The sequence below is a fragment of the Mixophyes fleayi genome, chromosome 6 (genome assembly GCF_038048845.1).
Source record: "Mixophyes fleayi isolate aMixFle1 chromosome 6, aMixFle1.hap1, whole genome shotgun sequence".
Lineage (NCBI taxonomy): Eukaryota > Metazoa > Chordata > Amphibia > Anura > Limnodynastidae > Mixophyes > Mixophyes fleayi.
The window spans coordinates 62,531,743-62,543,784 of record NC_134407.1 but is presented as its reverse complement, the minus strand read 5'-3'; the positions used below and the strand labels follow the sequence as shown (position 1 = coordinate 62,543,784).

The 12,042-nt window shown below is 39.0% G+C and overlaps 1 protein-coding gene across 6 annotated transcripts in view; it reads left to right on the top strand.

Moving 5' to 3' along the window:
* Positions 1-9,141, top strand: part of TMC8 (transmembrane channel like 8) — a 48,782-nt gene extending 39,641 nt beyond the window's left edge. For 5 of the 6 annotated variants that reach the window (XM_075216732.1, XM_075216731.1, XM_075216726.1 and 2 more), the window contains 7 exons: positions 1,080-1,200; positions 1,450-1,547; positions 2,649-2,832; positions 2,981-3,111; positions 6,138-6,296; positions 7,236-7,314; positions 7,712-9,141. In XM_075216732.1, coding sequence (XP_075072833.1) covers positions 1,080-1,200; positions 1,450-1,547; positions 2,649-2,832; positions 2,981-3,111; positions 6,138-6,296; positions 7,236-7,314; positions 7,712-7,792 — 853 coding nt within the window. In that variant the 3' untranslated portion in view covers positions 7,793-9,141. The remainder of the gene's footprint in view (positions 1-1,079; positions 1,201-1,449; positions 1,548-2,648; positions 2,833-2,980; positions 3,112-6,137; positions 6,297-7,235; positions 7,315-7,711) is intronic. The other variant, XM_075216728.1, reaches the window with a different exon arrangement.
* Positions 9,142-12,042: the final 2,901 nt, after the last annotated feature.

Genomic DNA, 12,042 nt, shown 5'->3' with positions numbered 1-12,042 from the left:
CCCAATCATACCTAAGAGACGTCATCACCCCTATTTTTATCCCAGCCCCATCCCATTTACACCTACCCTAAGGATTTCTGAAGAATGATCTTTGCATTTTGCAGTTGAAATGTATTTTCATGAAAAGAAAAGTTCCTTTAACTAAAATGCCCTATTACTGCCTCAGTCTTTGTACAAATTTGGTATCCGTACATTGGGGAGAATTGGCTGATTAAAGTAATTGACTAAAAGTAACTGGGCAGAATCATGCTTGAAATGTTTTTTTTCAATTTGTTTTCCATTTCCCCCCAATAAATCCAACAAACAAATATATATTTATTTCAATATGCTACCAAAAGAACAATTGATCTGTCCAAAATTTGCTAATAAATAGAAAACATTCCCAGAAAAATAGATGCATCTTTCAAACAAAAAATATGGTCTAATCATGAAGGGACGAAAACTGGTCATTAAGTGGTCAATGTTTTGATCATTTTAGCCGTTTTTTTAGATTTTAATTTAAACAGAATAACTTTATACATTTAAAAAGTATCAAAGTGAAATGTAATATGGTCCCTTTTTATTTATAGGTTCTTTGATGATTCCAATTTTGTTTTGGTTTAACTGGTTCAGACCTCTTTTTGTAATAATGGTTTGGAGAGGTTGAGAAATGTAGTTGGTTGTGGATCGAGAGGTTTTTTTCAGGACAAAACTTGCGTTGAGCCGTTGCTGAAAGTAGTCAGTCATAAGCTTTGCCAAGCAGGTTTATTGCTCCCTAAAAAGAGTATATTATACTATTTTATTTATTTTCTTATAGTAGCCTGGATTATATAAAAGTACCTTTGTCCAAGGCCACCGGACAAAAGCCTACTCGTATTACAGTACAGGCGTATACATCAGTGTGGCTCAGTACAAACACACCACAAGTTTACATGCGGGACACCACATGTTCTACGTCGTTATTTCTGCTCAGTAAACCAAAGAAAGCCAGCCTGTCTTCTGTCCATCTACTAGCCTATTCTTCTCTCTATCTACTCTATATATCTTTCCATTTTGCTCTCACTTATATGTTTTAACCCTCCTAAAATCTCCATGCCCAGGTGCGTGTTCCTTCGGCTTGGTGTTTTGGGTATTTTCTTCTTTTCTCTGGGACGAAAGATTCTGTGTTTTGGGGGCTCCCGTGCACCGTGTGAGACCTGCGGCTACAACACACATTTTCAGGTGATGCTCAGTCTCTGTTGTGTGTGAGATTTGTGTCAGTGTACTGCTTTGTGTACACTTTTATTACTAAAACTCTACGTTAGCTAGTGTGACCTGACAGAACAGGGTATGCTGAGCTTTGTCTGGTTTCAAGCAGTAGTGTGGCAGGTTATAACTAAAATGTAAATAATTATATACCTTATGTGCATGTTTCTGTTTTATATTAATATCTACATCACAGTGCTTGTGTCTACTTCTCTGTCCTTGCAGTGCTGGGAGACATCAGTGGGGCAGGAGTTCTACAAATTGTCCATATTCCACTTCCTCCAACTGTTAATGGTGTTCTTATCCATGCAACTGCCTCGCAGGTAGGGGGCGCCGATACCTCACTGGGTCCATAGGTGTCCACTAAAAGATGTAAAATCGAATGGAGAAAGTGTTATGCACATGGAGGGATCCAGAGAGGCCGGAGAGGCTTCAGCTGGGTCCCATTGAAAAATACCAGTAACGCCATCCAGAGATGACGTTACAGCGTGATGCATTACCTAATGCTGCTGTCCCCATAGAGGTCTATCTGGACTGCGGTGAGAGCCGGTAATTAGATTAATGAGTAATCTCTGATTTCTCCAGCGCTAACCATTTGATAAATAAGAAAAAATGGTGAAAGAGCCTTTTGTCTGCATTTTGATTCTTCACCACTTGTTAAATAGACCCCTATATTATGTTTTTAACATTTTTTTCATCCACATTCACCTTCCTATGTCTCATGCCTTGTGCTGAAAGTTCAACATGTGATACAAGGCATTTAACTGAAACAAACTGACTGAGAAATTGTTGCACGGTAATATCTCCGCCTACGTACAGACTGTATGTGTGCTTACTAGACACTGCATGTAATGGGACTATTGCCATGTTATACCATTGTTCTCAATTACACTAGCTCCATCTGTCATAATATTATGTAGTAAAAATATCTCTTGGCAATTGAACTAGTTATCAGCTTTCATCATTTTGTTTGATGTTAGGTCCAGCATTACAAAGATATCTTTTAACTAATGGTTGGCTTGTACATTCTTTTTTCTGAATTTTGCAAATAAAGTGTTTAAGGGCAATTTATGAACCACAGAAGGTGTGGACGTTCTAAAGAGGAAAAGTGGAGGTACTGGCCAGAACAACCAAGCATATTCCAGCTATCATTTATGTAGTACATTTAGACACTGGAGAGAATGTTGTATCTATATCATGTGTATTTTATGTTAAGGAATTACACTTTAATATTTTTTAATCAATAATCGCAAAAGTTCCAAACCTCAAAATTAAAAGTGGTTCTGTCTTTATTAAGTAAAGTGGCCTCCAATGAGGTAGCAGCGTATGCATATGATTGCTGGTTTTAGGACATAATTATAATCTGTAGTTAGCTTGTTGTAGCTTTCTCATCCAATCCCTTTCTCTTCTTTCTCATACACCAGATTCCTGATTTCCAGGTCACAGTGTCGTGTGGTCCGCTGGCTTGGCAAGGAAAAGTTCCATCTCTCCCAGAATGTGCTTGACACCGTGTATGGCCAGACCCTGGTGTGGGGAGGAATGTTCTATGCCCCCCTTCTGCCTCTGGTCAACCTCATCTTCATCTTCATCACTTTCTATATAAAAAAGGTCCGAAGGCAAAACATGGAAGGTTAATGGGTATTTGCAGTAGTTAAGGGTGCAGAACTATGTTAGACCATGGAAGTATGAAGTCATATGGCTTGAGAACCATTGTAATACATTTCACATACTGTTTTGTTTGTTCCTCTAACCTCAGTTTTCCCTGTACCGGCTGTGTGATGTATCCCAGAAACTGTTTCGAGAATCGACTTTGAGGATCCTGTTTCACTTTGTCTTGCTCCTGGGTCTGATGACAGTCTTTTTTCCTGTAATTTATCTAGTGACAAGGTGAGAGAGTACAGAAAATACATTGTACTTGGTGGGGACAAGAGAGGTGGAAGATTAATACAGCTACATGAGTGACTGTGTACTACAAAGAAAAGTAGTGATAACAAGGACTTGAGCAAATGGGGGAGTACGAGGACATTGTAATGCTGGACACTAATCATTGGGATGTACATTGGTTTGCTAGTGTATGGGTAATGACCATTGGTAGTTAATATTTATGTTACAGAGCAGACATTGGGGTAGCAATGTGGCACAGTGGTTAGCATTTATGCCTCTCAGCGGTTCCCAACAATGGCCTTATTTGTGTGGAGTTTATATGTTCTCCTTGAGTTTGCGTGGGTTTCCTCCGGGTGCTCCGTTTTCTTCCCACACTCCAAAAACATACTGGTAGGATAATTGGCTGCTGACAAAGTTAACCCTTGTGTGTGTGTGTGTGTGTGTTAAGGTATTAGACTGTAAGCTCCAATGGGGCTGGGACTGTTGTGAATGACAAATATTCTCTGTGCAGCACTGCATAATTATTGGTGCTATATAAATCATTGTTATAATAATGTTAATGGGTAGTGGCCATTGAATAGTAAATGGCATGTTACAGAGTGGGCAGTGGCCATTGGCAGTATTTGGGCCTGTTAGTTATTGGATAGTGGTTGTGAATGGGTCATGTCCATTGTGCACAGGCGCGGGCTGGCAAATTTCAGCCCGGGGGGTGCACATTGATGACACGGCCACATCGCGTGTCATGTGATGCGGCCGCCTGTGCGCTGATGCCGCCACATCGCGTGTCTTGTGATGCGGCCGCCGGTACTATTAGGATAATATTGCATCCACAGGGGGGGCGGCCAGCCCAAACAGCGGTCAGACTGAGCGGACCGGGGGGCGCTGCCCCCATGCCCCCCGGCCCAGCCCGCCCCTGATTGTGCAGAACTTGAGTATGTTAATAAATAGGCAGTGACTATTTAACATTACATATGTATGCTAGTGCAAGAGCCATGGCCATTGAGCATTCTTAAGATGTCATATATGTTGCTGAAACATTTCTTTAAAGTAATTATGGATTACGTTACAGTTTGAGCTTTGAGCTCAAATTCCTACATTTTTGAATGTTTTCGCAAAACCGAGCTCACTTGAACATCGAGGATCCGAGTACCGAGCCTGCTCGGCTCAGTACTTTTGTGCACCGTCGGAACTGAAAACAAGGCAAAATGTCATTGTTGCGTCATCGGATCTCACAAGTTTTAGATTCTATAAGTACCGCCCTCCACGGGGATCCGGCGGCATTTCACAGAGAGACACAGAAGAGGTAGTAGGGTTCTTAGCAGTCTCCAGTGCAGTTGCGCAGCGTGATTAATGAAAGAGAGAGTGGAGGGCTGGCAGTGTTCTTAAAAGTCTAAAGTGACATTCTACTGTGCCATAGTTTGCCCAGAAACAGGAGAGGTGGCAGTATTCAGTGCTGAAAGAGAAATAATAGGGCCGGCAGTGTTCTTAAAAGTCTGCAGTGACACTCTACTGTGCCATAGCTCGCCCAGAAACAGGAGAGCAGGCAATGTTCAGTGCTGAAAGAGAAATAATAGGGCTGGCAGTGTTCTTAACAGTCTCCAGTCACATTGCTGTGTACCATCGATATGGATTCACATCAGTCCACAGAAAACCAGGAGCACCAAGCAGCTGCTGGCACCAGTCATGATGATGGTAATCCCTCTAAGTTAAAGTGCATAGTGTTTTTAAGTCATGGAAACAAAAATGTAAAAAAACACCTTTTACCTTGGTAAAAAAAACACCTGTAATCAAGGCAGAGTTAACTGCAGAAAAACATAAAATTGTCAACATGCCATTCTACACACACAGTGGCAAGGAAAGAATCAAGCCTTTGTCTTTCTGTATAAGTGCTAGTTCGGTAACTGTCAGTGAGGCATCTTCTTAAAAGGTCAGTCATGACGATGCAAGACCTTATCATTCAGACTCATAAAGGTCTCTTAGCTGTTCTTTAAACTGGACATATTTATCGTCCTGCCTCAGGGCCTCCTCTGTATTATTCTTCTGAAGCGCAGTGTACCTCTCTTGTGCAAGCTTTCTTAAATTCGGGATCTCATTCGGTGGGTCACATTTTAACTTAAGTACGGTCTCCTCACCTGCATCTATATATTAGTTTAAATCTCTGTTCAATGCAGCGTATTTCAACATGACGGATTCCATGCTGCCCACAATGTTCCGTGTCACAGGCTGTCTGAAGCAGATCTAATGCCACTACAGTTGTAATATCCATTCCTGTGTCTACATATGTTTGGCAGTTCATCAGGGATGAGAAGGAGGTATCCACAGAGGAGAAGGAGATTAAAGATCCAGCATAAACAGACAAGGTTTAATAATTATTTTGTGGGGGCCCAAAGAAACCAAGCACTTCAGCCACAAAAGTGGCACTCCTTGTCGCTGAAGTGCTTGCTTTGTTAAACTGTAAATGTCCTTTTCAATATCTTACATAAAGCTGGGTGGGAGGGCCCAAGGACAGTTCCATCTTGCACCACTTTTCTTTTCTGCCTCTACTGTGTGGAAATGTTTGCTAGATGTGCTATGAACTGCCGTGGTTTGTGTCGTTGCTCTGTCGCTTAGTATTCAGCCAGCTCGCTGCAGTCTTTATCCAAAAGTGGATAAAAATAATATTGTGATCTGTGAGGTGGCCAAAATTGACTGTAAATTAGTGTTATTGAGGTTAATAATAATGTAGGATTAAAAAAAAAGAGCAAAATTATGTGATTTTAGCATATTTTAGCAATTTTTCTAAAAAATACAGATCCAAAACCAAAACACACAAGGGCGGTTTTGCCAAAACCAAAACACGAACTTAATCTAGATCCAAAACCAAAACCAAATCACGGGGGTCAGTGAACATCTCTAATGAAAAGAGGCAAATATCCGGGCTTTTTACTAACTCACCATAGCTTAAACAGGGACATTCACTGCAATGATTTTAAGAATTATTAATTTACGAAATTATTGCGTCTTAAAATGCACTTCTGTAACACTAACAGTGTTCGTCCATCTCGATCCTGTGGACTATTTGCTGACTACAACACTCCATGGGAGGCTGTACAGAACAGTACACGCTCAGCATTGTCACCTATTGTCCTGACTGCCCTCAGATACATGACGTCGGACACCACTGCTTACTGTCTGCTTACTGCCATGTGGTAAGTCAATGGCTGTCTCTACTGTGAGTTTGTGGAAGGTAATTATATGTACCTGTAAATGTCAGATTGGTCTCCTCCATCGTCCATACTGCTGTAAATGGTATTGGACCTCTCCCATGAAATAATGCATACCCAAAATTATTAACAGCTGATGCAGAATGTTAAGGACATACTGGGGAGAAATACTGTGGGAAAGGGGGGAGCACAATCTTTTCACATATTGCTGGACATGGATTATGACACTCGCGCTCTACCTGCTGATGGGAATGTTTGTTGCCAACCATGTAATGGTCAGTTAAGCTTCTCAGTAGCATTAAATACTGTGAGTAGCTTCCTTAGCGTTCATTGTGTTTGAGGAAGACGGAAAAGTCTGTGGCAGAGTACATTTAATATTCAATAGGCTCAGACCCTTGAAAAGGCATTATATTAGTTTGGTATAACTTAGTGATACAGTGTGCTTATACAGAACCAGACAGCTTTTGTCTTTTTATGTCATTTAATCATTGTAATGTCACAGATATCAATGACTGCATTAGTATTAGACATTGGTATTAGACAAGAGAGAAGGAATGATGGGATTGCTGTCCCTCTACTGACACATTCTGCATAGCTCTTAAATTTGAATCAAGTTATAAAATTTACATACATTGTATAACACTATTTAGGATAACAATGTTGTATTTTCTTCTAAGGCCTCATAGAAAATGTCTACGCTTTCTGGGATCTGTTTTTCTTTCATTCCCATTGATTCTTACATATTACAACTGATAGATTACTTTATTTAACCATATATCTCAAGAGTCCCACTATTAATTCTGCCAGACAAGCTTTATGCCATTAATACTATCCTGACACACGCTATAAGTAAAGAATAAAACAGTTTAGGAAATAAACCAACCTACATGTGCTTCCCTTAAATCCTTTTTTTTTATTTCATAGCCTCATGCTCACTTCCTATGTCTGCCGAGTCCGTCAGAATGAACAAGACGTGGAGCAGCTGAAGGTCCACTTGTCCAGTGTAAGCTATGATTGAGGTTTTCAGACAAAGTGAGGGGTAAACTTGATATATTATTATGTGTAATATATATTAGGTCCATTTAACTAAGGTCTGAGCACCCACTGCACATGTTTTTTTAAAATCTGTGGACATACTGAAGCTCAGTATGTTGGAGTGGGCTGAGTTATACCAACCTGCAGCTAATCAGAGCATTACAACGTTAACAATAGCACATTACAATATGTCAGCTAAACCAACATCTGCGCGTCTATCTGTAGGCAAGTTTGTAGTTGAGGGGCTATGCCAATGTTAGCATAGCAGTGATATGAAGCTTGTGTCATATTGATAGTGGAAGACTGTGGTGTCACACATTCTTCTATATGAAACAAAGATCATGCAACTTGTTCTTCCTTCTTAGCAAATAGAAGATAAAGAATTCCTGGTCCAAAGGCTGAGAGAAGAACAAGACCGCCAGAAGCATAATCAAATCATAAGCTAGATAACTAGTAATGTGACCTGCTGAAGACCATGTGCGATCCTCCTACCTACTACAGAAGAAATAGATTGAGGTTGAGTCAGTAGTAGAAGAGACATTATTTTATTGCTAATTGTGACTTTTCAAACAGACAGTTACCCACTTGGTCAACCTACTGGGGTGTAAATAGAAATGTTTGGACCATATCCCAAAATTGACATTGGGCCATCATAAAGTCAAGTCGCTGAGTGCTCCATCCCCAGTTAGCATCCAGTTGCATTAGTAGCAATCTCTCTCATTAGTCTGAGTTATATACTGTATATATACAGTCATTTTATCCTCAATAATTTCCATTGTCTGGAGAAATTACTTTTGAATTCATATTACATTTATACTGTAAAGCACAATTTATCCTTTAGGGAAAAGGCCTCCTGTTTTCCCAAAGATCTGTCATTTTATTATTGCTGACAAGTGGTTGAGGTGAGCTGGTGTACAGTGGTATGCCATACCGCCAATTCTCCTACTGCCTTCATTATAAACCTATCAAATTCCATTCACATTTTCTATACCACCACTTCTAATATTCCACTTCAACCACTGGTGCTGTCTATAATAAAACTAATAAGAATATTATTATATTATAACAGCAAAACATAATTATTGCATTCAAGAATGACTTTGCTATTCAACAATTTCTGATTTTTCATAATTTTTGAGCAACACTGTTGTAGCAGCGAACAGCATGTCAATGGGGGAAGATGTGAGAGAAAAATCAGGTGGGGTAAGGATTCCTCCATTCTACGGTGGCAGTGGAAGCATCTACATAATTGCAGAACAAAAAAGCCTGCAATGGTCTTTAAATGGAGACACGTTTGTATAAGTTGTATATTGTCTACTTGCCCTTGCTGTACATATGTACATACATACAAGTTAAAACTGACAGTCAAACATTTGTAAATATAGTTTTAACAATTATATCCTAATTGTCCATGTTTAAGGATGCCCCAAATCCATATTTTAGGATAAAAATATATGATAAATCATTTTAGAAAATATTGCTATGATTACCAAATCAGCTCTGCACCCTAATTGACAGATTAAAATTCAGCAGGAGTGAGCTTTCATTTTAGCTTCTAGAAGACTGTAACACCTGTGCTCAATCACCGGAAAATCAGGACTGCCTTAAGATTCAGTCAAATCCCAGACCAGATTTTGACTTTGGTACATCATTAGTTTAAACATAGTATAAATGTATTTATTTTCTATAGCTAAAATTGTGTCTTTTATTGTTTTAAACATATCCATTGGCTGTGTCTCCCCTTGTAAATACATTTTATATGATGTATTGAAACAAAATAAAAAAATAAAAAATGTCTAGTATATAATTGTGCCTGACTTATCGACTTCGTCACTCAACGACAATGCGTCTAAATAAATATGTGATAAGTGTGAGATTGTACTTTTGACTTCCTGTGTACCTTGTTTTGCGTTTACCATTTCAAGAGCTATATTATCCAGGTGGAAACAAGGTGTAATGAACACACTCTGTCTGTCCTTTCTGTGAATCATATGTCTGTGCAGACATACATTTTTCTCTTCTGTTGTTGGGACATCATAAAACATTTATTTGGGTGCATGTATGGTCATGCTGGGTGTTTCCTTTTTCATGTCATTGTAGTTAATTTGTTTGTATTATGATCCCCTCAATGTGCAGCGCTGCATAATATATTGGCGCTTTATACATAAATGTAATAATAATTCTGTTTCTAATTCTAACATTTTCTTTTGCCTCAGCCCAATTGCTATGAATTTCTCAATGCAATTATTCTATTAGTCAATTATAGAGTTCTGTAATTTCACAGCTTGGATTACTTGGAACAACACCACTCTATCTGCGGCATTTAGATAAGGACGATGATTGACTTTATGTATAAAAAAGCTCATGTAGAGTGAGACGCAAGTCCTTTTTGGCACAAATGCGTATATACAGTTCACTAGGTCAATGCTAATATTCGCACAGAGGTAAACACACAGTCGTAGGATCGCAAGGTAAAGCCAGCACAATGCCTTTACCACTTTTGGAAGATATGCAAAGTCACAAGGCCAAAGAGTCCTATGGAATCATGGTCACAGCCTATACCTAGGATGTTAGTGCAGTTCCTTGTCACCAAGCCACACACACACACACACACACTTCCAAATCCAAAAACACAGGTTATATTCTCCTCAATATTCCCACAGTGGTGGAGACAGTAGTCAGGCTATGATAGGTGGACAGTGTTAAGAACTATGCTCAGGTGTCCTCCCACACAGTGGTTGGCGACTGTTGATTTCCTGTGGAGAGAGTGGCCATGAGTCTAATCCTTGTTACTGTTGGATAAATTACATTGTTGGCTAAACATGATAAGATTGATAACATTATACATGCATATCTTAACCCAGAAGTCTCTTCCTCTCCTGTCTAACTTATTAACAACCCACATGGCGACATTTAAGAATAACCTGTCTGATTCTATTAACAACTTCTCTATTAACATAAATAGTATAAGGCATACAATAATAACAGCATGTGTTAACCAAACACACAAGAGTAACAAATGGTAATAAAATCTGTAAGACAGCGAGAAGGCAAAAGTTTGTAATAGGCAGATGGTAAGAAAAATCGCAAGCGAAGGCTCACATTGACATTCTTCTATTAGCGTTTGTGCAAATTGCTCAGTCAGACCATTTGTGGACGGGTGGTACTGCGTGGATGTACTGTGTCTCACTTCATTTCTCTTCAAGAAAATTTGAAACTCCTCCACTGTGAACTGGGGTCCATTGTTACCGATCAGTTGTTCTAGTACCTCAGTCCTGGCAAACAGGTTCTGTAAACCTATTGTGCGAGAAGTGGTTGTAGAAGCCATAGTAAATACTTCAGGCCACTTGGAGCAGGCGTCTACCCCCACTAGAAATGTTAACTCCATGCGTGGTCCTGCAAAGTCAACATGCATACATTGCCATGGAGTATTCAGCCATTCCTATGGTGTAGAATTGCCGACTTGGGCATGTTTTGTACTTGCTGACATCCGGAACATCCTTGGGCCAATAGACCCAAGACAAACAATAAAAATGATATATATGTGGTGGCGCAAACACAATATGAAGGCTAACTAATCAACAGTTCTCACTTTGAATCACCAAAATATAAAGTCAAAGTTATAATCCTTTGTGCAGTCCCATTTTTTCTTGATGTGAAATTCTACAGTATATGCCTTTCCAGTGAATCTTCTCAATCTGTGTGTACAAAAAATATAAAAGTTAATGAAAACATATTGTAACAAATTTTGAAAAAAGAAGAAATAAATACACTGTTGATACATAAATGAAATGATGAAATAGTGCAGGATTCAAACTTTCAGAATACTAAATACCATAGGTTAAGTTCAACCAATTACCAGCACCCTCTTGTGGTTACACTTACTAGAAGTATGATCTTTCACAATGCTTATCAATGAAACACCAAGAGATACAGTTCACAATTTCATAAATTCCAATCATTGAATATTTCATGCAATGGGCTCCCAGACATCATTCATCATATTGAAAGGAAGAGAAGAAACAACTTCTGGCACATTACCTTCTTAACTAACCATATTTAATGTATAAAAATGTACCCACATAAAAACATAAATATCAAGCATATATATGAAAAAATCTCTTGAGTCTCCTCTCAGGGTTAGGCAATTATTCCTACCCAATGTCCATGGTTTTTACAGCATGTAGAGAGATTTAATTGTCAAAATGAGGTCCTGGGATCCTTAACAAAGGCTGGATATTCCAAAGTACACTGAGTAGTCTACTGCACCACTAACAAGCAATTATTTTCAACCTCTATGGTCTTCCTCCAGGCTTAAGGGGACATGCTAAAACTCAATGTTTGTAAAGTTCCACTGCCCAATCACAAAGACTCAATAAAAATACATAATGGCCTGAGTCATTAAGGAGAGCAAAACAAAAAACAAGCAAATTTGCATCTTGGCAAAACCATGTTGCATTGGAAGGGGAGGTAAATTTAAAATGTGGGGCCAAATTTATAGTTGGTATAGGACATGTCCTAGATCAACTTTAAATTTCAGTGCAAAAATAATGTTATCAAGTATGTGTGTGTCACATGACAAAAAAGACAGTATTTTCTTTATGTGCTAAATAATAAACTACCGTATAAACTCGTGTATAAGCCGAGTTTTTCAGCATATTTTTCTATGCTGAAAAAGCCCCCCTCGGCTTATACA